The sequence below is a fragment of the Parasteatoda tepidariorum genome, chromosome 9 (genome assembly GCF_043381705.1).
Source record: "Parasteatoda tepidariorum isolate YZ-2023 chromosome 9, CAS_Ptep_4.0, whole genome shotgun sequence".
Classification (NCBI taxonomy): domain Eukaryota; kingdom Metazoa; phylum Arthropoda; class Arachnida; order Araneae; family Theridiidae; genus Parasteatoda; species Parasteatoda tepidariorum.
In genome coordinates, this window is record NC_092212.1 from 44,280,992 (window position 1) to 44,307,434 (window position 26,443).

Sequence of the window (26,443 nt, forward strand, 5' to 3'; positions counted from 1 at the left end):
TATGAACTGTTCGATGGTGATCCCGAGCTGACGCGTGGTCTACACTCCACTACTAAATTAGACCAATCAGCAGTAGACTTTGAAAGTGCTTCGTTACTGTACACCGACACCATACAATGGTAGATCTATCTCTATACCTGTATCCCCTCTTTCCATAGGAATCACGATGTCCATTCCAATCATTGTCAGATAGTGCCAATCATAGTATAAGTCAAATTTAATTATTGGGGATCGCGCAATTGATGACAGTGATGAAATTAATGGTTTGTCGCCCACCATTCAAAGGTGGTAGACCCATCTATGTATTTTAGGTATGTCCTATGTGTTCCCATCTATTTATTCCCTATCACATCGAATATAGCTTCGTTACAAAAACTATTGTATCAATGATTTCAGTACTGCTCTATTTTTCTGTGGCAATCTGTGATTTATTTAACACCTCTTATAACATAGGAAGAAAAAAAACTCATCAAGTGGAGCTTGAATGCAAAAATACCACTTCAATTTTTAATTAAAGTATTTGAATTTTAACGCATATTTATTAATTTGCAAACGAAGTAAGCTACAATAAATTACCCAATTTACTTATGAATTACCACAAGATAGTTTTTTTTTTAATATTTGATCTACGAATTCTGGAAATAATTTGAGAAAAATAAAGTACCGTCTCTAATCCTTAATCAGCAACGACTTATGATTATACACATGAAAGCCTTGAACTCATACAACTATTTAAAATAAAATATTCAAAATTATTTAGAAAAAAAAAATCTTGAGAATACATTTTGTTACGATGTATTATTATTACTAATTATATAAAACAATGTATATATGTTACCGTCAAAGTATGAAATCCGGCATTATATATATATTGCCTGAAACTAGCCGGCAAAGTATGAAATGATTTATATTTCACAAATGTCCTAGGCATTATATATAATGCCGGATGCTATTTGGGCAAGGAATGAAATAAACGTCCTCATGAGGTTAATATGTAAATGATGTGCATGTTACTGTGAATGACCGAAATCGGTGGTTGTTGACAATCACATAGTCGCTTTGGTGAATGTCCGAAATATTTATTATATCTGATTTGATATTAATTTATTCGTGTATATAATTACATTTATTCGATATTTTAATACTTAATGACGATAGATTAGAAGAAACATCAGTGTTTGGAGTATCGGGCAAATATATATCGGGCAATGATACTTGACCTTAAAAAAATGTCAGTGTAGGATATACCAGGCAAATGTATACCGGGCAGTTGCACTTGCCCTTAAAAACATCAGTATAGGCTATACCGGGCAATTGCACTTGACCACAAAAAAACATCAGTGTAGGGTAAACCGGGCAAATGTATACCGTGCAATGGCACTTAACTAGACCTAGCATAACTAGACCTTTGGTAAACGTCCGAAATATATACTAGGTCTAGTTAAGTGCATTGAGTCCCGGTATACATTTGCCCGGTATATCCAACACTGATGTTTTTTTTTTAAGGTCAAGTGCCACTGCCCGGTATATCCTACACTGAACTACACTACACTGATATTTTTTAAAGTCAAGTATCATTGCGCGGTATATATTTGCCCGATACTCCAAACACTGATGTTTCTTCTAATCTATAGTCAGTAAGTATCAAAATATTGAATAAATGTAATTATATCCACGAATAAATTAATATCAAATCGGATGTAATAAATATTTCGGACATTCACCAAAGCAACTATGTGATTGTCAACATTCACCGGTGAAAGTCAGCAACCACCGATTTCGGTCATTCACAGTAACATTCACATCATTTACATATTAACTTCATCAGGACGTTTATTTCATAGTTTGCCTAAATAGCAACCGGCATTATATATAATGCCTAGGCACTATATATAATGCCTAAGCAATACTTCTCATATTGCAATACTTTTAGGTAATACTTCTCATATTTCATACTTTGTCTAAAAACGTCAGGCATTATATATAATGCCAGAATTTCATACTTTGCCGGTAACATATAAATTAAAAAACATGCTATTCCTGGAAAAAATTATTGAGAATTTCGTATTGAAAATTTGAGAAAAAGTATTTTGTGAAAGTTATACTTTCGCTCTGTGAATTAAAGGAAAGAATTTTTTTTTATCTGGAGAAAAAAAAATTTACAATATGTGATATGGAAACTTTTATTACTTTTTTTTATTGTAGTTTGTTTTGCAAGAAGATGCGTGATTGTTGCTAGACAACAATTGTTATTTTTTTAGCTAACAATTACATTGATCTACGTCAACAACTGTCATAATATGTTATTTTCGAAATCGTGTGCTTGTGACTCGAAGAACGTAATAAGCATAAAATGAAAACAGAGAGCTAAAAATTTCTTTTATAACATGAACAATATTATACTATTCCACATTTATCGATATTCAAATTGATCATTTCATATAATTTGCAATTCAAATGCTTGGAGCAANTCCGATCAGACCACTGTGAAGGATATCCACTTTCCAAACGAGTCATTTAGTACAAAATTTAGTTAAAATAAGAGAGTGGTAGCATATATATGACTAAAAATTCGTTTTATTTATGAATATTATTGGTTTGCCTTATTCACTTGTCAACCACTACAGATTCAATTCTCAAATATATAAGATAAATTTCTCTCAATTACTTTTATAAAAGGTTTTGGGTTCATGCGCACAACTGGTTTACTTTTTAAACAGTCTGCGCGGACTACTTATAAAAGACCGTGTGGAGGCTTCTTGATGTTGGAGGTGATGGCAAAAGACACAGACGAGAACGAATTATGTTTGATCAAATTCGATGTGTGATACTGTTCTGTATTTAATTAACTTCACGTTGATTAGCATTCTAACTTGTGCGAAGAAACTTAACTCACCTTTAACACGTCATTTAATCACACGGCTTATATATAATCAGCTGGCGCTGATGTTATATGTCATATGTGTCGCTATCCATGATCTTCTTCTTCCTGATGTGCAAATACCCAATTGTTATAGCTTTTATTAATTTAATGCTGATGCAATCAAGAAATTTTGATCTTCATGTGAGAAAACTGACCATGGGAGTTATCTTTCCAATAAGTAATAAGTGTGAACAACTGGTCACCATTCTCATTTGATTTTTATGTGTAATAAATATAACTCCGCACTCTAACAGTTATACAAACATAAATAATAATTAGTTATACAGAGATGCCAACTGCTCCGGACACGCCAAAATAATTTTAAAAAACGGTAAATAACTACAGTAAATTTTTGCAAAGTTTTGACTATTTTTGCCTGCTTTTTAAAAGGTATAGCATGACATATTATGAAGTGGTAAAGTGTATTGTATAAGCCTACGAATTATTTAGAAGTAGTGGTGGACAAAAATCTACTAAATTGAATTTATTAAACCAAGAATCACATTTGATAAACTACCACTTTAAAATATATATTTGCTGACCGGAGCAAGTTGTCATCTCTGTTTATTCTCTTTCTATATTTTAAAGCCTTCTTATTTAGACTTATTTATGTAACTTTTAAATGCTCTTCAATTGCAAATATAAAGATTACGTAATTTACGAAAAAAACATAATATAATTTTTAAGAAAAATATCCTGGTAGCTTTAAAATATATTTTTTCGTCAACGTATAATTTTTGAATACACAAATCTTATAATTTTAAAATCATGATCTATATACGAATAGTCGAAAGCGAATACCATTTCTTTACGTCATGATCTTGCCAATCTCGCAGATTCAAGCTCTTAAGGGATTCACTTTAAAAATGAGGAAATTTCAAATTGCAACCCTTCTGAATGACGATCCGTAATTGATCCAATTCAGAATCAGGCCATTTTATTTAACTCTCACAGTTTTGAATTTTATTTCTAGATGGAGAAAAATCCTTTGTTTTTATTTTTTTTTTATTTTGCTCTATTTTTCCCCATCATTCCTGGGGAAAAAAATTCTCCAAACTTGCAAAAAAAAAAAAAAAATTTATATTCTGATTATATCAAAACTTAATACCTAAGCGCCAATTTTTTCAAAAAATATAAATTTTTTAATAATTAAACGTGAAAAACGTTATTAAAAATTTTGGTGAGGATGAAGCTTCTTGACATTAACAAGATTTCTCGTTTCCAATTTACGTATACATACCTGCCAACTAAGGCTCCTATACTATCAGAGCTGACCTATCAAGCAATATTAGAGCAAACAAGTTCGCAAGTTAACGTTATTTTAGTATTCGCTATGTTATTACAGAGATTCCAACTGCTGCGGACACTCCAAAGTAATTTAAAAAACGGTAAATAACAACAAAGTAAATTTTGCAAATAGTTGACAATATTTGCTTGCTTATTAAAAAGTAAAGCATGTAATAAGTACTACAAAGTGGTGAATTGTATAAGCCTACGCATTGTTCAGAAATAGTGGAGAAATAAAATCTACTAAATCGAACTTATTAAACCAAGAATTACAATTAATAAACTACCACTTGAAAATATTTATTCGATGTGCTTATGTTAGCTCTTTGCTCCAACAATAAATGATAAGTCGGCCTTTCTAATTCAGGAGCTCTACTGCCAACTTTTAAGCATTTGGCGTAGAATTTTATTTCTATATTTAAAGTGGTAGTAAAATGCATGCTTTCTATATATTTCTAGCATTTATAAACTTAATTTATAATCTACTTTACCACCACTATTTTTTTTTTGAAAAATAAGCACATATATTAATACGTAATATTGTTGTTATAGCCACATAAGCATCTCTATAATATTGCGCCTAAAAATTGCAATTTAAATTGCATTTTACTACCACTGGGGAAAATTATCCTCGAAAGGATTAATGGTTGGCAGGTATGCGTATGTTATTGGCCGGAAACGCATTTTCTTATTTTCGTTAACCCATTTGTGTCTTGCATTTTTTAATCCATTAATATTTTAGACACATAAACTAGTCTATATATTAAAAAGATCTGTGTGAAAATAGAGGAAGCACAGAGTGTCCACCGCTGTCGAGAATCTAAAAGAAAAATATCTTTTAGTGGTTCTGTTAATTACGTCTTCTTTTGAAAACTAATTACTGCTCTACAATTTCGGATTCTTTTGAGAAATTGTATCTTAAATATTCAATAGGTCAAAATCGTCAGAAATCATTGAAATTGGAATAAATGTCACTATAAATTTTCGTGACCGGTAGATGCCTAGCTTTTAAAAGAGACGCTAGATCTAGTACTAGCATGAATTGATAACCGTCCATCTTGAACTTCTTATGTCTTTGTGTTCAGCCTCCACTCGGTTTTTTATGGGTAGTCCGATCAGACCACTTTGATGGATATCCACTTTCCAAACGAGATATTAAATACAAAATCTAGTTAAAATAAGAAAGTGGTAGCAAATATGTGACTAAAAATTTGTTTTATTTATGAATATTATTGATTTGCCTTATTCACTTGTCAACCACTACAGATTCAATTCTCAAATATATATGATAAATTTCTCCCAATTACTTTTACATACCTACTCTTCCGGATTCTCCGGAAGATTTTATTTCCATATTTAAAGAGGTAGTAAGTATATACTATTTTTTCTTTTATAAATTTAATTTTTAAATGATTTTGATCACCACTATTCTTACAAAAATTAAGCACATATATAAATATGCGTTACTATTATGGTTGTCAACTTAAGTTTCCTCAAATACAACGCATTTGTTTGCTTAAAATTGAAGTTTTAATTCCATTTTAATACCACTGGGAAAAATTATAATGGAAAGGATTAAAAGTTGGCAGGTATGCTTTTATAGGAGGTTTTGGGATCATGCGCTCAAATGGTTCACTTTTTGAACAATCTGCGCGGACTATTTGTAAAAGACCGTGTGGAGGCTTTTTGATATAGGAGGTGATGGTTCAGCTGGCTTTGTGGTTTTTAAGACGCTGGGCTGGATGCTGGATATTGGGGTTATCTCGGCCGATTCATCGATTCTGTTTTATCGTATTCTAGGAGGTCCTAAATATCTTTGAAGTTGTAGTATGTTGTAACGACAAATCAAGTCCTTAAAGAAGTAAATCTTTAGTTTTGAAGTGAAAATCATCTTTGGAATGGGGAGATCCCCTTGAGTAGAGTTGTATGATAAAGTTAATAGTATTTTGATAGTATGCAGTCTGAGCATAAAAAGGCGGTAATTGGACTGAAATTCGAATTATCACAGATTATATCAATATCGAACAATTTATTGAAATCTGATGTGGTGCATGTTTTTGTGTCGCTATAAAATTTTGTGGTAAAACGCTGGGCAGAATAGTGTCGGCTGATTTAATTTTTAAAAAATAGAAAAAAAATGGTAGCACAAGTATTCCAGTATTGGCGATCGAAATGGGCTGCAGGTGGCGTAGAGCAGAACTCTTTTCCTATGGCAACACTTCACATGCTTTCCCCATTAGCGTGTGGAAAGTCATAGAGGAAGGAAGTACGTTAGTTTCTCTCTTGATTTTCATATAGATTAAAATCTTTTAAGTTGGAAAACTATATGGAACTGAAAACTACATTAAACATAGTTCTAAAGAAAAGTATCACGGAAATTTTTAAAAATATTTTTATTAAGTAAAAAGGAAAAATATTAAGAAAAAGGAAAATATCGTAGTACATTCCTATATAACTGAAAAGAGGAGGAGAGGGAAGGGAGAAGGGCTAAAGGCATGAAACCGGTCTCTCCCCAGATGGCGTATTCGAGTGCTGCGATCGCGAATTACAATTTATTTTGCAAAAACGAGGCAGTTCTATCGTCTATAATATTTTGGGTCTTCCGGAAAATTCTTGCCAATTTTCGATAGGCGGAACTCCCAAAGGTGCCCCAAAAGTATTCAAGTGGTAGCAAAATTTATACTCTAAAATATATTTCTTGTTTTAAAAAATGGATCATAAATTTTTTTTTATTTACCACAAAGATTTGGAAATTTATAGCATATATAGAGGTCTATTACATGATAAGTGCCATGATTTTCAGGAAAAAAACAGACCTCAATCATTTCACCATCGTGGGTGTTTCATACCTGCCAACTTTTAATCCCTTCCATTATCATTTTTCCCAGTGGTATTAAAATGGAATTAAAACTTCAATTTTAAGCAAACAAATACGTTGTATTTGAGAAAACTTAAGTTGACAACTATGATAGTAACGCATATTAATATATGTGCTTAATTTTTGTAAGAATAGTGGTAATCAAAATCATCTAAAAATTAAGTTTATAAAAGAAAAAAATAGTATATACTTACTACCACTTTAAATATGAAAATAAAATCTTCCGGAAAATCCAGAAGAGTTGGCAGGTAGGGTGTTCGATCAAAAACCTCAACTTATTTGCTGATTGTCTGCAGTCATTTTTTGTGCTATTTTATGGTACTATTTTGCTACATTAATTTTTTTGTATCACTTGTATTTTATCTCATTAAACAACCGTTCACGGAGGATTTTCGGTCACATAAAAGAGCCCAAGTGGCCAAGTTTCCTGACTAGGCTCCCAATAGGTGAATTGGTGTGGTTAGCAAATTTCTATTAAAAATATCCTTATTTTATAGAGAGCGTAAGCAAGATAGTTTTTTCAATCAAAATATTTTAATAATAAAAGATTATTCGGATCTGAATTATGAGAACCATTTTAACACGTTCACGCCAGGAAAAGTGAAAATACTGGTACGGGAAAATAGAAAATACTAGTAGAAGAACTATTTCAATATTAGATATTGTTCGGGAGGAGTTAATCTATTCTCAACAACAGCAATTCACTATAAGGAAATGTATCACGGCGAAGAACCAATTCAATATAAAAATTGCACCCGTTAAAAACAATTGGTAGTTATGGATTTTTATTATTCCCGGAAAAAAACTAAAAAATGAAATTTATTTGTTACCAGTTTTTACTCCGGTGCGCCGCCAAGATTAGAAAATCTAGCGTGACTCACCGGTGTTTCACCCCAGCGAGAACGTGTTAAAGGGGCCTCCCTGGCAGAGTGGTATCGCTTGTCAAACACTATGCAAAGCGTGGAGGTAGCTGGTTCGAATCCTACTGTTACTCTGGGTATATCTTAGTACTGTACTTTGATTTGACACAGGTTTATGAGCTTTAATGGAGCACACAAGCCAGCAAATTTATGTTATAACTATAAATGAATAAATAAACCATATTAAAAGTTGTCAGACAGTTTTGATCAAGTAGTCGATTCTATAAGTGATTTGGTGTAGAAAGAAAAAACGTAATTATTACTCTTGACTTTTAAGGGTTGTGATTTAATCGGCTAGAGTCCATTGCCACATCTATAGACCAAATTGAAACGACAATTTCAATGATCAGACCGATTCTCCCTTATGTATCACTAGCATAGGTCAGCATTTCAGAAACACAAATGAAGAAACTTGTCACCATCCAAAACAAATTTCTGAGAAAAATATCTTATGCAAAAAGATTCATATAAAACAAACACCACGATAAAGATCTCAAAATAGAAAGAATTGACAAACACGCAGCTAAATTAAACTAAGCAAACTTTAATGAAATATTGCTGAACGAGAACCAAAAAAAGACAAGCACAGTCAGCAAAAACACGGATCTGGAACATTTGGGCGATTGGTAGGATTTTCATTCTGTAAAGTGTTTTAGTAATGTCGCAAAGAAATCGCTTAATATACGTAAAACAGGTAACTGTGACCGTGGCGGAATATGTTCAATTTGACCACAAAAAGAACGTTTTCTGAAGAAATATACTTTTTTTAAAAAACAAATTTGGAATTACAATTCCTAAAAGGGGCAGAGTAGACAAAGTTTTGAAAAGCAGACTTTTACAGTTCTATCGTTAAAACAGTTCAAAAATTATCAGTCCACTGTTAATTTCATATGCCACGTTTCTCTTTATATTTTTTGAATGATTGGCTAAACTACAATAAATATTTCCAAAAAAATGAAGAAAAATATGCAACTTAATGGGGAATTTAGATGAGCTAAATAATTTTTATTAATTAATTGTTTAGTAATAAAAAAAGATTGAATTGCAAGGTATAAAAATTTTTATATATTCAGAATTTTCAGAATTTTTAAACCTGGATTTAGGTTTTATGTCATTTGATCAATAAAAAGGAGCTTAAAAACTAATTTATAAAATTGTTTATAGAATGGTACTGAAATGACACTCTATTTAGAGATTAAATCACCAAATTGCATTACTTCATATTATACGCCATGCGAGTTAACCTATAAATAAAATATTTAATCCGTTCTCCAATCCTTTATACCTTTGAACTTAGAAAACCTTTTAAAAAAGCAGAGAAATTATTTAAATGTTTGGCGGCCGATATATGTGTTAACCAGGACTACCAACTAATACGCTTATTGCCAAATACTTTATAGAGTGGTAGACTATTAACAAACACTAAAGCTAAGTCATTTTTCCAAAATTACTTACCAAATATTCAAAGTACCATATTAAATACAACTTTATTTCTGTTATCCCGTGGTGACATTTTTAAAGAATGGGTGTAATTATCCTTATTCTACAATTTTTACTATTCAATTCAGGCAATGAAGGGACCGTGGATGGGTGATACCGGTCCTCGTTAAACTATTCGACCGTAAACTGCTCGACTTAGTGAGCAGATCGTTGGGCTAATACCAAAGTGGGGGAAAGCCATTCCCTCCGCAGAGGATCAAAATTATGATGTCATGTCCTCGGAACATTCTCAAGTTTGTTTTCCAATTCGTCGCCAATAACCGATTGTGCAGCTCTTGTGCTACGTGAAAAAACAACTACAGTTTTTTTTAAATGCTCTATTTATGATTATCGAAAGACATTTCTAAAACCTAACTATAACCATTACTTACAACGAAAACTTTCCCCGTGATTTTAGTGTGTTCACCTCACGTAAAAAAGCAGATAGGGGAAAAAAATTGCTAAACACGCGCAATTAACTCTCTGCGAAACTCATTTTCTATTGGATAAAGCTGTCTGCCATCTGAAGTTACAGATTTATCTTTTAAATAAAAGAATTATGGTCGCAATGGCAATCATATGAGAAAATTCATTTTCATACGATTAAGAGTAGAATGTTTGAATATCGACAGTGACAACTCGTGTCTCAAATTGTCAGTGTGTCAAATTTTACGGCATTCGGATGAACGTTTTAGGACATTATACGGGACAGACAAATATTCAGTTCCGTATAGAGAGATTTTTCTTACTTTGCGTTTATCGATAACTCACAATAAGACCTTCAAATAATCTTCTAAAAATTAACCAAATNTGATTATCGAAAGACATTTCTAAAACCTAACTATAACCATTACTTACAACGAAAACTTTCCACGTGATTTTATTTGTGTTCACCTCACGTAAAAAAGCAGATAAGAAAAAAAATTTGCTAAACACGCGCAATTAACTTTGTGCGAAACTCATTTTCTATTGGATAAAGCTGTCTGCAATCTGAAGTTACAGATTTATCTTTTAAATAAAAGAATCACGGTCGCAGTGGTAATCATATGAGAAAATTTATTTTCATACGATTAAGAGTAGAGTGTTTGAATATCGACAGTGACAGCTCGTGTTTCAAATTGTCAGTGTGTCAAATTTTACGGCAATCGGATGAATGTCTTAGGACGTTATACGGGACAGATAAATATTCAGTTCTGCATGGAGAGATTTTTCTTACCTTGCGTTTATCGATATCTCACAATAGGACCTTCAAATAATCATAAAAAAATTAACCAAATTATTTATAGTTACAAAAACCTATTTGCTCACTTTTTTTTTCTTTTTATCTTACGGCTTTTTGAGATGCATTACAAAATTGTCATTCCCTCATTCTACGCAAATCGAAGCTCAAGAAGGAAACAGATTGGAAGCAATCAATAAAAACAATTTTCAAAACTTTTGCGAAGTTTAATAGTTTTCTGAAACAAATTCTGATTGTTACCAGTTACTAGTCACTTTGATAGCTATGTAAAATAGTTATTATTAGCTTTCTGAATCGCTGCAACCATGCAAGGAGTATAAAATGAATTTTTTTTCCATCTTATCTGAGCAATAAATAGCAAACTGCGTTTTCTTTCTTCGATGGAAATGAAACAATGTTTCATTGTTCAGAAGTCTAAATTATGCGAAATAGTTTAGAGTAATGACTGTAATCTAAGCTACCCTATCCGAAATTACCCACGAAGGACCAATAGGGGAGTAAGATTTTGATCGTCTAACCGTTCCTTCAGGATAAGCGAATAAAATACAAAAAATTTATATGCTGAACCCTTTCATTGCTATAAGCCACGCCTCTGTTTCTCGCAAATCGATAGCGGAAAGAATGCTTGAAATCAATATCGTTTTTATTCCAGAAATCGTCCATTAGTCTATTTGCTAGAGATAAAATAACTTTAATAGGGAAATCAAGTATATGCAAGTCACGTGAAATTGAGCAATATACAACGCGCAAAAATTGATAAGCTGTGTAATTTTGCAAAGTTTTTAAAAGTAGTAACAAAAAAATTCTATTTTTTTTAAAGTTACCATTTGTTATTACTACTAATATAAATTATTCAAAAATATTTATTTATATATATATATATACATCACATCATTGATTAAAAAGGTAAAAAGTAGTATAAAACTCAAGTCATTATTGTTTATTTTTTATCTCATTGATTGTTCGATCGTTACTACCACTATAACTTACTATAACTAACTATTTCAAATTGTTTATAAAAATTAATTTAAGCAAATTAGCAAAGCACTTCCGCTGGTGTAGTTGTAATAGTAAATTAAAAAAAACATGACCTCGAAAAAGTTGCAAATTTTAATTTCTTTATCAAAATGCTACATAAATAGTTAGTATTATAGTTACGGTCTTACTTACTTACTTTATTTATAAAAAATTCGGCACCTGGGCCGCGCAGCGGCCCCTATCCCATACATCTAGAAATTTACATTAGTTTAAAGTGATAACATTTTGAATTTAGCAGTCGATGTGGTAGCTAATACAAAATTACAAGCACTTTGCTTGGGTAAATAAACATTTGAATATCGAATCTAAATTGACACATATAAATAAAAACATAATTTAAAATATATATACATAGGTTGACATAGATAAATATAGTAGAAATAACATTTGAATATCGAATCTGAATTGACACATATAAATATAAACATAATTTGAAATTATAGTTACGGTCTGGAATATTCGAAAAGTGGTAGACAAAGTTCAAAGAAACAAACTGCAGGGATACCAACTGTTTTAATAAATTGGTAGCTTATTAGATAGTGGAACTTTAGTAACAAGGATTATTTCAAAAATTTTTTAAAGAGTTCCGCGAAATAAATCTTACCCGACTGCTGAGATACCATCTATTCCGCTCTCTGGAAAAGTTTTAATAAAGTGGTACCGAATTAAAAAGTATAACTGGTAAAATAAGCATAGTTACGCCTACTTTAAGAAACAGTAACCAAATAAATAATGCTTTTAGGTTGCATGTTATATGATTCTTATAATTTTTGATATTTAGCTGTGTAAAAAATAATTAAAATTAAAAATACTAAACTAAAATTAACTTAAATTTCGTTACCGCTAGAAAATACTATTTTGCAAAGAAGAGCAAGTTGGCATCTCTGCGACTTCATCATCATCAAAATTTATCTGGGCCCCTGGGGCCGTTAGCGGCCTTTTTCCCATTCGTCTTGAATTGTGATCTTTAGGATGGTTCTTTCTGGTAATTGGAATGCAATTGGAGTAAAAGGAATTTAAATATTTTGAATTTTAGATAAAATTACGTCACTACAAAAGTAAGCTGCCATCGGCCTGAGGTTTATGTCTTCTCTTAGGTTTGTAAAAAGTAAAAATTTCGTTGAATCCTGCGGTGTCACAATTTATGTTTTTTTCAAAAAATCTGAAATTTAGCTCTGCAAAATGCATATGCAATATGATGATCTAAAAAATCTATGTTGAGGTCGCGATGTATGTTTTTATTTCGGATAAACCATCTTGCTTTTGTTATTTTCCTGAGGATTTTGTTCTGGCATGTTTTGAGTTTTTTAAGGAGTGATGTAGCATCTCTGCGACTGCTAGGCTGAAAGACCTTATATAGCAAGATGGAAAAGAAAAAAACTGTTACGAAAGACATTTCCTTCTAGCATTTTTTTCAAGAAAAATAAAATATCACTAACTATCAGGGGTGAAAGCGAGACGGAAAAGAGAAAAGGCTGGTAGTAAAACCATTTCAGTTATGGCTAGTTTTCGGGAGGAGTTTACTTATTCTTTTTTTAAAACTATTCTACAATATCTATTTTATCATGGAAAAGAAGCAGATTTATATATATGTTAAAATCTTAAAGAAATCTTGATCGTTACACATATTTTATTTTTCTCGAAAAAAAATGCTATAATAAAATGTCTTTCGTACCAGTTCTTCATCTTTTCCGTCTTGCTATATAAGGGCTTTCAGCCATGCTCACTATCAAGATTTCGTTTATAATTGTTGCATATATTATATATAATATATAAAACTGCTTCTCTTCCTTGATAAAGTAGATACAGTTGAATAGTTTTAAAAAAAGAATAAGTAAACTCCTCCTGAAAACTAGCTATAACTGAAATGGTTTTTCTACCAGGTTTTCTTCTTTTATGTCTCGCTTTCACCCTTGACCGACTGACTAATACAGTGTGAACACGGTTCCTTAGCCGGAGAGTTATCTACTCTTTCATCTAAGCTTAAAATAATAAGGATTGAAAAAGAGAGGATTGATAGTGAAGTCTTACCTGGGTTAAAATGTTATTCATTTAAAATGAAATCTAAGATATTGGTATAACATGAGGTAGTAAGTTCTTTGCCACAAAGTTGCATTTTATATGATTATACTTCAAATTTTCGATTTGAAGTGGTGGAAAAATTAGAAAATTATATAAAATGAAAAATACTAAACTAAAAGTAACTGAAGTTTAGTTATCACAAGAAAATGCTTTGGAGCAAGTTGGCAACTCTGAAATTGTTTTATCTAATTCCATTCAACCAAAGAAATATTTTTAAATTTAAAGAAATATGTTTGAATGTTAATACTGATCACTGAATTCCTAAAATTAAATCAAAAGTAAAAATTTATAACAGTCTTGTGAATCATTTGTTACGATTTTTTAAATTCTCCCAGGCTACGACCACCTCATACAATTATTCAGTGAAAATTTGCATCAGATTTGATAAAGTTTTGCTTACGTCTTCTTCAAATATTATAAGTTAAAAATATGATCTTTGAAATTGTGCTAACACTTTTACCATGCAAAATCTTCCAAAAAATTTGCTGGTAAAAGAAAAATTGTTTACATTGAGTAAGTATAGAAAGATTTTCCATATTTTTGTCCAACCCCTGTACTAATTCCTAGCCGTGGCTGGTTAAAACTAATTCTGCTCCCAATTTGGTTTGACTTCAGTGCTGACGTAAAATATCCTTAGTAGTAGATGGATCATGGGCCATGATTAGCCCTTGAAAACGGGCTAATCATGGGATGTTTTAACTCTCCAGGAAAAGAAATATGGGTTAGTTACATTAAAAATTCCTCCACGAAGGCTAGTTTGTCCCAATTCTTGATCAAGAGCTGTGGTGACTCAGAAACAGAGCGTTCATCTCCCAATGAGGTGAACCGGGTTCAGTTCTCAACGATGGCTGGTCGATACGAATTCCGCACCCGGCCCACACCGGCCATAGAGCTGACGAAAAATATCCTCGGTGGTAGATGGATCATGGGTAAGAGTCCTCCTGCCATCAGGCTTACCACGGGAAGTTTTCGTGGTCTTCCTTTAATGTAACGCAAATGCGGGTCAGTTCCATCAAAAAAGTCCTACATGAAGGCAAATTTCTTCCAGTACTTGACCCATTAGCTCCTTTGTCTTCTGGATTGAATTCAAAATTACAAGGCTATGGAGCTGAACATTGGTAGCCGTAAACTCAAAAAGTTGGGTCTGCTGTTCAACAACGGTTATAAAATATAAAAAAATTGTTGATCCAGGACCAAACCTTAAACCATAAACCAAGCCTTAATTTCAGTTGATTTAAACAAAAGTGAAAAAAGTAAAAAGTAAAATATTTTTTTAAAAAATTATGCTACTACATATCTACGAAGAAAATTAAGTTGTTGCCGAACCCAAAGCTATATAACTATATTTAGAACTTTTATTAAAAGAGTAAATAAAGTCAAGTCAAAATACATAATTACTTCATTAAAAAGTGATTTAAACTTTAATATGGCATTAATTTTAATGACTATTCTTTATCAACAGAAAGAATTAAAATATTAATGCACCACTTGAAAAATCTCAAATCTCAAAATTGGCATAATTAAGGAATTCGTTAAAATATTGCTTGCAGCCGTAATTTTAAACATTATTCTTTTAAGTATAGAGAAAGACTTTTCCTAAGGATACATCAAATTTTTAAAAAAATAATAATTTTTGGTTTGAAAGTATATACCACTAGAAATGTTTAACGGTCTCCCATTATGGCATCCCATCAATCTACTTAATATTTAGCTACGCTAAATGTTTATGCGTAGGAAAGGTGTGATCGATTATATTCTTCTCCCCTGAAGAAAATAAAGAGTATTTTGACAGATTTACAATCTCTCGATTATGAAACGGCTCGCGTCTTTCTTTATGTTTAAAGCCTTCCCCTAATGCAAGACAGTTCTGAAATTTAAATCTTTTATTTGTGTACATAATGAGGTAAAATAATGATGTGTCTTATTAAGTAAGAATTTATCGTCATCCGATGTCCTAAAGAGCTGGCTTTAAGTAATTGAATTAGTTTCGTGGGATTTACAGTGAAAACCATAAAATAACATTGACATTTTAAAAGCACCATTACTTGAAATCTACTTTATCTTACTCAAAATTAGATGTGCAATAGCTTTAAACTATGGAAGGAAAAAAAAAGTTTCATGCAAAAGTGATTTAGAAAGTTTAGAATTAAATATCTTAATGTTGCCAAAGAATGAAAATTTTTGGTTAGGATAAGAATACTTAGATTTAATCTTCATTACAATTGAATAGTACAAATTGTAGAATAAGAATAATTGCGTTTATTCTTTAATATTGTCACCACGTGTTAACTGCAATAAAGTTGTACTATTTAATAAGATACTTCAAGTTTTTGATAAATAGTGGAGGGAAACTACTTAAAATGAAAAATATTGAACTAAAAATTTCTTAACTTTTGCTACGAATAAAAAAAAATTTTACAAGTCGAAGCCAATCGATATTTATGAAATCTATTCATTTTTTTAAAATTATTTTACAATATTTAACTTAATGTGGCTTGTCTTATCTTGCCAAGAAGCTGTTTCATATATATGTACTAATTATAAAAAAATATCTGGGTAGTTTCAGGTATTTTATTTTATCGAAAAAAAATGCTAGAAACAATAATGTGGATACATTTTAAACTCTGCTGAATTCTAAACGTTATTTTGACATACTTTCTACAAATTTTAATACGTTTTAATATTAGTATACTTAATTATTACAAAATATTACTTTTATTTGTTTTCGAGAGCAGATATTAGAAAACAAGAAAGTCTTCTTTCTGAAATNATTATGGCGCATTCACATACATTATTAATACAAATACATTTTCCAGGGCGAGATGATGAGGCAACCACAAGCACTTCCACTGTTTCAAGAGGTCCACGATGGAAAAATGCACAATATTACCGTGATTACAGAGCACGGAAGCGAGCGGAGCAGGAAAAAGAGTCGTTGAATAGAACTAGTGATCCTTCTACGACTGCTGATTCTTCTACAATTAGCGTCGCAGATTGCGAAGTTTAACTTCTTCCGCGCGGAAGGACTCCACGCACTATTTTTTTTGCTTACGGAACCCTAAATGATGGAGCTTCTTTTGGAGGAACACCAACTTACTGAGTAAAATTCATTATTTAGCAATAGTCAAATACTAACAAAAAAAAGGGAGGCTCGAATTAATTTGAAAAAAACTGTTTTTATGTTAGGCAGCTGAATTAGCAGTGGTTTCTACTTTAGTGGCTTTTGTCGTATGGTAAGTTAAAATTGAATAAAATATGCTTAATTATGGTTTTTAAAAAGAACTTGTAAACTGTGACAATGATTATCACAGAAAAATATTTCTATTTCTTTGAATTTGGTTATTTCATTTTGAATCGTAAAGATTGTTTATAAATATTGATGCAATTCTGATTATATTCGATGCAATTCTCATTTTGATTATGTAATTCTGATATTGATGTAAATGTATATTCTTTTGGTAATTCCTTTTTGTCTTTACTTTATATTGTAGTTGGAAAATAAATATATATTTTTCGAAATTTTGATATTTCCTTTTTCATTAGCAATTTATTCAAATAATTTCAAAAAATAATCAAAATATTATACATGCTTTTTTGAAGAAAAGCATAGTTAAGGGTTGCATAAATTATAATTGATTATAAAAAATTCCTAACTCACAGAACCTTTAGCTTCTACAAAATATTATTTCGGAAAGGCTGCATACCTGTTATTTCTATCGGATTCTGAAGGAAGATTTTATTTTTATATTTAATGTGATAGCAAAATTATTACATTCCTTCTTGGTTAGTGTTTTATCAAATTTAATTTAATATAATTTTAATTACCATTATATTTAAATAATTTTAACATATATAGTAAAAATTTTAATATTTATGATTGCCGTGTTGTGTTTAAGTAATAGCAAAAAAATTTACAATTTGACAACATTATGTTTTTATTTTTGTTCCTCCGATTGTTTCACTACCTTGTACGTACATACTTAAAAGTAAAACGAAAAGTTTGTTGTTATTTGTTGTTTGTTGTCCATTTAGTTTGTCTTCGAAAGGATTAGACAAAGCTTATAATGTACTTTTTCTTTTCTTAGGGTTCATACAACCAACCTTTGCTTTTTCCGATGTGATAGTAAAACGTAAATAAAAAATCAATTACTGACAAACATATTTGTATGTTTTGTGAGAGTTTAATCTCACCAACTTGCATTTACCATGCATTTATATGCATACTTAATTAATTTATGTGTAGTTAAAATCCTTCATAATGAAAGCAAAAATTTTACAATCACTTTAAGTACTTAATTCACTTTAACACGTTCACCCCGGGTGTTGCGCCTGAAAGCGGGACGGAAAAGAGAAAATACTGGTAGAAGAACTATTTCAATATTAGATAATATTCGGGAGGAGTTAATCTATTCTCAACAATAGCAATTCACTGTAAGGAAATTCAACACGGCGAAGAAGCAATTCAATAAAAAAATTGCATCCGTTAAAAACAATTGGTAGTTGTGGATTTTTATTATTCTCGGAAAAAAACTAAAAAATGAAATTTTAATTTGTTACCAGTTTTAACTCCGGTGCGCCCCCCAACGATGCAATCTAGCAATAATGTGGATACATTTTAAACTCTGCTGAATCCTGAATGTTTTTTGGCATACTTTCAACAAATTTTGCTGCGTTTTAATATTAGTATCCTTAATTATTGCAAAATAATATTTTTATTTGTTTTCGAGAGCAGATGTTAGAATACAAGAAAATCTTTTTTCTGGAATACCTTTGAACAAACCACAAGCTATTTATGATTACTGCCTTTAAAAACTTGAATAAACTTTAAGTTTTAAATCCTATTTAAATTCCTCAAGAAAATGCTTCTCACTACGAATGATTAATTATACCCCGAAATAACATACCGCTTACTTTCTTGAAATTGCTCATTATTCACACTAGCAATTAAAGTAAGATTGCTGTTCAGTAGCGCACAGTGAATGGGAATAACGTCATCAACCATTTAGTTATTTTTACGGTAATGAACCGTCTTCGTGATCCTTCAACAAAGCTAATTTCCAAGTTCTGTAATTACAGGTATTTCCTGATTGGTTTATTCGCTTGGAATTTTAAAAATCGCTCTCTAATTTTCATAGTTTTATCTTAGCACTTATTGACGGGTTATTTCTTATCCAATTTCATTCAAATGGTATTATTAATTAGATGGATTTAAGAGATGTAATACGGATTTAGAGTTTCTTCAGAATTTTTTAATATGAAATAAAAACAGAGATGATTTTGAAAATTCGAAATTTAATTTTCACTTGAGGATTTACGATAATTTCCTTTCGGATATTTTCCTTTTATCCGTTTCATTAATTATCTAAAACACAGAAAATAATTATTTTAAAAATATTTTTTTTGAATATTTTTTTACAGTTAACAGAATATTATTCAATGCCAGGGATGCCACAGGTGACTAAAAATGTAAAAATGGCAAATGTTGAATAAAAATTAGCAACATTTTCAAGCAATTTTTTTTTCAAGCATTTTCACTATTAAAAGTAGAGGCAAACAATCGCTTTTTTCTTATTTTAATTTATTGAAATTACATACATTACTTAGCTCAATTTAGGCATATAAACCTTTGTCAAATCGAAAGAAGAATTTAGAGAAAGACATAACTAAGGATACAGAGATGCCAACTTGATCCGGACAGCAAATAAATATTTTCGAGTGGTAGTTTATTAATGTGTAATTCGTGATTTAATAAATTCAATTTATTAGGTTTTTATACACCACTATTCTAAATAATTCGAAGGCTTAAACAATTCGTTACTTCGTACCTGTTAAATCATGCAACACTGATTGAAAAGTAAGCAAAATTAGTCAATTATATGCAAATTTAAGTTGTTTTCCTTTTTTAGATTTTTATGCCGCGTCCGCAGCTGTTTGGCATCTCTGAGGATGCATCCATACTTACGGCGGGTTTTGAACCTGACACATCAACACTTTTCTCATAGTTTGGCAGTCGATTCCGCACGACCAGGTAGGTTTTTAGTCAAATGCAACCAAATATTGTGTTTCGTTTAAATATGGAAAATTTGGAATGTAATTTATAGCTGGTAGTTACTGATGTGAAATTAAAGATTATTCGAGTTTTTATCACTGTTAACATTTTCAGTCTCTCATAACTTCCCTGCAATGCTACAGTAATACGCATTTAAGAGTTTCTTTGAAACTTATTAAATATTAAATAAAAAACATGAATTGGATGATTTAACATTTATTTTTCCTTTAGGAAGTTAATAATTTCTATCTGACTTTAGCTTTATTCGTTTTATTCATTTACTAGAGTATACTCTAATAATTACTTCACTGAAATAATTTTTGGTGTATTTAACAGGATACTAAATGCAAATTTTTTGTGTTATACTTAATAGGTATTCAAGAAATTATTTAGAATTTAATTATAAAATTTAAAAAGAAAAAAAAATAGAGAGTTTAAAAGTTATTTTTTACTTAGGAATTTATAGTCATCTTGTATCTGATATGTAGTTTTTATTCGTTTAATTTATTCTCTTGAACATTCTCTAACAATTATTTCACGATTATATTTTTCGAATTTTTAGTATAATTGACAGGATTAAGTGTCCAATTTTATTCAATGCTATACTGAATATGTAAAAGAGAGTGACTCAATAGGCGTGGCCAAATTAACTCAAATCATAAAAATCGCTACCGAAATTTGCACTTTTCAACAAATGTTTTTCTTAATGGTAGTAAAATTATAAATAACTTCATTCTCCTCAAAAGTTTTAGAAAAATATAATAGTGCTTGTAAATTCATAATAGAAATTCGATTTTTAAGATAACGCTTCAACGTTTAGATGTCTAAGAGGGAGTTTTCATGCAGATTTATTTTATTAAATTACTTACATGTAAGTGGAAAGTATGGGAGTAATTTTAAATTTAACTTACAAATCTACAAATAATACATTAACACGTTCACGCCGGGAAAAGTGAAAATACTGGTACGGGTAAAGAGATAATACTGGTAGAAGAACTATTTCAATATTAGATAATATTCAGGAGGAGCTAATCTATTCTAAACAATAACAATTCACTGTAAGGAAATTCATCACGCTTCGCTTCGCTTTATTTAAAAAGAACTGGGCACCTGGGCCGCGCAGCGGCCCCTATCCCATACATCGTGACATATGTACATTGTGTTTAAAAACATTTTGAAATTTTGCTACATTGTGGTGGCAAAATAAATTCATCACGGCGAAGAAGCAATTCAATATAAAAATTGCATCCGTTAAAAACAATTGGTAGTTATGAATTTTTATTATTCCCGGAAAAAAACTAAAAAATGAAATTTATTGTTACCAGTTTTTACTCCGGTGCGCTGCCAAGATGAGACAATCTAGCGTGACCCACCGGTGGGTCACCTGACGTGAACGTGTTAAAACATAGGTTTAGTAACACGAATAAATTTTCCCAAAAAGCATAGAAAATTGGTAGGACTGCATTTTCCTTACAAAATAACACAAATGAATTAACTGTCTGTTTTCCTGTTTTTGTCTGCTTTTCATCACCGCTAATAACTTTTCAGAACAGCAAGAACCCAAAAATTAATTAATTATAAAGAGATTTTTTTTAAAAAAAGAATATCAGCATCGAGACAAAGCCTTCATTATATATGTTTTAATTATTATATATATTTGTGGAAGAAAACTACTTAAAATTAAACTAATTAATCAAATATCGGAGCAATAATTTTACAGCCACTTTATATATACATAAATAAAATTTTCTCGCAAAACCGTTAGGGGTTGCATCTAGGCATGCATAATCCATACATCACATAAAAATATCCTCTTCCTGTCTTAGAATTTCTTGACCGGATAATTAATTTTCTATTTGACATTTTGGTAGCATAAATTAGTTTTCACCTTCTTTCTTATTCTAAACGCTTCCACCACGCTAAAAATAAATATAATTACGAAATTTGCTTTTAATGTCTGCTGACAAAACATGATCGGTGCTCCATTATATTTGAAAGAAAGTCTAGAGGCTGCTTCTTTTTACGTGATTTATGGGTTTAATTATTTCTGAGTGTGTGTAAAGACTTTCTGATATTAAATATATTTATACGCAATTCATTAATTCAAAGCAAAACTCAAATCTTTACAAGAAAGAACAATAAAATTTTTATGATAAATTAATTAAATTTAACCATTAAGTTAGTTCCAAAGAAGATCTATGCTCAATATTTTCTACTAGGCTATTTTCTATTATTAATTTATAATGCATATAGAAAGAGATAATTATAGATATTAACAAATATGAAAAAAATATTTATATACGTTTTTAAATATATTAATAATAAATATATTTTAATGTATTAATATATTGTAATGTAATGTAATGTAATGTATTGTGTAATGTATAATGTAATGTATTGTAATGTAATAATACATATTTATAATGCATGAAATAATGTATTTAAATATATTAAATATTTATATATAAATATATTTGAAATATATTTTATTAATACAGACCAAAACTAATTTTTTATCTCTTTTAAAAGCCTTTTTCCGCAGCGGATCAATAGGTTTCCCTGCTAAAGGCTTTTGCAAAAACGCAAAAAAAGTGCAAACTTTCCAGTTTTTGCCACAAAGATTCTAGTTGTAAAATAATTTGTAGTTTAAAATTTATCTTATGTTTAATAGATGCGAATTTAAAAAAAATATTGATCGTTTAATATATTAAATTAATCTGAATTAAAAAAAATATTATTAACTTGCGGTGATTTTTTATTATAGTGAGAATAAACACCTTTTGATAATGAACATCTAAAATTTAAGAAAATGTGAGTCTGACAGGAAAATTAATCATTTATTTATTCCTTTTGTGTTCACTTTTATTTGTTTACCCACGACTTTTAACCTCAGTTCTATTAAAAGCCTACAAAATTGCCCGTCTAAGTAGTGGTTATAGATATTAGTTTCCTTTACAATTTATTCAGTTTAAAAAAGGAATTAGATGAAGAGAAAATATAAAATAAATTTAATGCAAACAATTCAGATCGTAGAATTAACGAAACTCTAAATCCAATCTAATGTTGCGATGCAACTCTAGAATCAAATAGAATCATGCAAAATAAATTAACTTTAATCGTATTTTTGATAACGGGGATAAATTTGCATTATGATTTAATTGAAATCCACCAAGATGCTCTAATTGCACTTGAAGGATGCAATTAAAATTTAGCTAACGACAAACATGATACGCAATCGACGTTTAACGGGCCTTTTCTTATATATCTTACTAAAATTTGGTTCATTAGATATTATTATTATTTGGTTCATTAGATATTATGTTCATTAGATGTAATATTATTAGAGGAGTGCTTGATTAAAGCTCGTTTTTATTTATTTTGTTAATTTAAAATAATTTTAATGTCCTTAAAATATTTTGTTATTTATTTATTACATTGTAATTAAGCAGAAGGCATTATCGTACTTTATTATTTAATAAGGTTTATTTCCAAATAATTGTTCCCTTTTTTAGGCGTTGCTTAACGGAACTTTGCTAAACTGAACCTCAGAATAAACTCAAATTGTCTGAAAGAATTTCAAAGAGAATTAAAGCTGGACTGTTTTTGCTGGAAAAAGAGAAAAAACTGGTAATAAAATCATTTCATATCTATACATTTTTTTGGGGGGGAAATTAAAAACTTAGGATACCAAATCATTTTAAAAGTATAAGACTGTTTCCTTAAGTAGAAAAAGCCTATTCTCGAAAATTATTATTGAAAATACTGTCTTAGTAGCCATGAACGTTTATTTCTTGCGTAAATAAGTTCGAATTATGAAACAAGTTTACTACCAGGTTTTTCTCTTTTCTGGGGTGCAAACAGCCCTGTAAGTTAGCCATGAAACAGGTATGCCAACTTGCTGCTCTTTGAGGGATTTTTTTTTTTAATTACCTGATGGAAGGAAAATTTGTATCCTAAACCATTTGGGGTTTGTTCAAAATATTTTTTTCCTGAGATAGCAAACTGAAGCAGAAAATTTCGTCACAAATTGAATTTTTATAAAACTTTTTTTAGCTTGTTAAAGACCAATTTCTTCATTTCAGGAGGGATCTTCTGCTCCAAAAGTTACTAACTGTTAGCACAATCACTTCATTATTAGTTTCTATTCTTAAGAAGAAAAAAAACATGCAGATCTATAGCGATATATTAGTAACACAATTCTTCCTAATTAAATCTCTACTCATGATGCGTTGATATGTTTGTTAACCAATGTAAGAAAATTTCCACTTTGTTTACAAATTAATGTTTTACCACTCTATTTACAATTGAATTTTTTACATTAATAGGACAAGGTAATCATTGCTGCCAACTTTAACTCTTTTATTGTAAAATTTTATTTATACATTAAAGTGGTAGTAAAGTGCAAGCCTGCTATTTTATTCTTTGCATTTATGAATTAAATTCAAAATTATATTGACCACCATGACTTTTAAATAAGTTCGACATATATATAAATGAATAATACTACTTATGTGGAAAATTATCGGCGGAGAGATTAGAAGTTGGCAGGTATATAATTCTACGCTTCCGCCAAAGATATTCAAAAGAATTGTAAAAAATATAAAGAATTTTGTCGAACTTAGCAAAATTTTTTCGAGCTTTATTACAAGTAACGTAACAAAAGGGGTAGCGAGCAAGTTTACACCTAATATCTTAATTACTAATAATGACAAAATAACATTTTTTATGTACCTTTAAAGTATTTATTAGCAGTGGTGAAACAAGGTAACTTTAAATCAATTATATTAAATTAACCTTTTGCACTCGAAGTCCTTTCAGCAATTAAAAAAATGGACACAACCACTAACATTTTTTTACAAGCTTACCTTATATACACGGAGATCGCTGAAAGAAGTGGTAACTAAACATTATGATGGAAAAAAATTTCACTATTAGAGTGGTGGATAATTTACAGGCGACAGTGGTGATTGACAGTCACCTCTCTAGTGGAAAAGGTAAACAGTTATAGATTGAAACATAAAGTTTTTTACATCTTGCTACCGGAGCAAGTTAGCAAAAACGGAATTGTTCTGTAATTGCAATACCTGGAACAACCATGCATATATGATTGGCTTACCAGGGTTTATTTGAGCAAGGAAAATCCTACATTCATATTTAAATTTTTGCTAGTGCATTTAAATTAATTTAGCAAAACATTTTATAACGCAAAAAATGTCGAAAAGTTATTCTAAGAAATTTCCTAATTTCTCTTTAAAAACATTTCATTAATTCCGCATGAAACAAGAGCATTTTTGATCAATAGTTCAACATTTATTTCTGCAATCGTTTGAAGAATAAAAAAAATCAGTTAACTAATTTCCTGAAAATCATTTATTTGTTCCAAAAATTTATGATATTTATTAAAAATTCAATATATATTTCATAAATGAAATCAATACATAAACAACTTTCGATCATAAATAATTTTGTTGATTTGTTTTGCAAAGCTTAGCAAGTCTTACCTGGCAATGGGACACTACAGCAGACGATCTTATTGCGGTCTTTGTGTTTACACTCGCCGAAGTCGACGGTGTCAAAGTAGAAGACACCAAAGTGGTACTTGAACTTGCCGCGATTTTAGGATGTTGTGGTAAAACCACAGTCATAACGCTCAACATCGAAATATTTAAAAGAATTTTAAATTAAACAATCATATTTAAGAAAGCCTGTTTCCTTCTAGAATTTTTCTTCCATACAATTTAAGTTCTTTGTTTTATTAAACGCAAACGATAATTCAAGGAGAAGACTACTCACAACCGAATAGTCTCACTACTCAGCAAGAACTGTAGAATGTGGGTGGACGAAATGTTCTATCCCACCGAATAATCGATACTGGGGAGTTAGAGCGCTACCCTAGCTTGATTTCCGGTAGTTTGGCTGAGATTTTGGCAAACGACAAACTCACTTCTATCTACTTTATGTTATTCGATACTTCATTTTAGAATATTTTTTCCTTATTGTTTTCATTCTTCCTTTTTTTTTTCAATAAAGCAACAGTTGAAGTAAACCATTAAATTGGTACACCATTGAGATTTTCTTTTAAAAAATGGCGATTTTTCTAAATGAAGTCATGAATTGTAAGGGAAAGTGGAGTCAATTGTAACATTTTTTACTTAATTATTTTTAACTAACAAAAAATCCAATATATTATTAGTATTAATTGACAGACGAGTAAAGTAGACTATCCTCTACTAGAAAAAAAAACCTTATTTTTAATGTTATTATATTAGTTATTAACAATTTTTGACAGTCGTGCACTTGTTACAATTGTCCCCACTTACGGGGTCAATTGTAACAGTTCATAAATTCAACTAAAACATAGTTAATTATACATATTATCATAGTTGTGATATATTTTTTTATTGATCAAAATAGTAGTGATATTTTAGGAGTAAAAATAATAATGAGCAGAGACCTAAAGGGTTAAACTTTTAACTTTAAGGGGTTAAAAATTTTAATTTATGCTGTGAAAGGTGACAAATAAAATAATGCACATGCAACATAATAT

General features: G+C 30.3%; 1 protein-coding gene across 1 annotated transcript in view; it reads right to left on the reverse strand.

Moving 5' to 3' along the window:
• Window positions 1-25,747, reverse strand: part of LOC107449950 (uncharacterized) — a 246,812-nt gene extending 221,065 nt beyond the window's left edge. The window contains exon 1 of the mRNA XM_071185666.1: window positions 25,398-25,747. Coding sequence (XP_071041767.1) covers window positions 25,398-25,553 — 156 coding nt within the window. The 5' untranslated portion in view covers window positions 25,554-25,747. The remainder of the gene's footprint in view (window positions 1-25,397) is intronic.
• Between the last annotated feature and the right edge of the window lie 696 nt (window positions 25,748-26,443).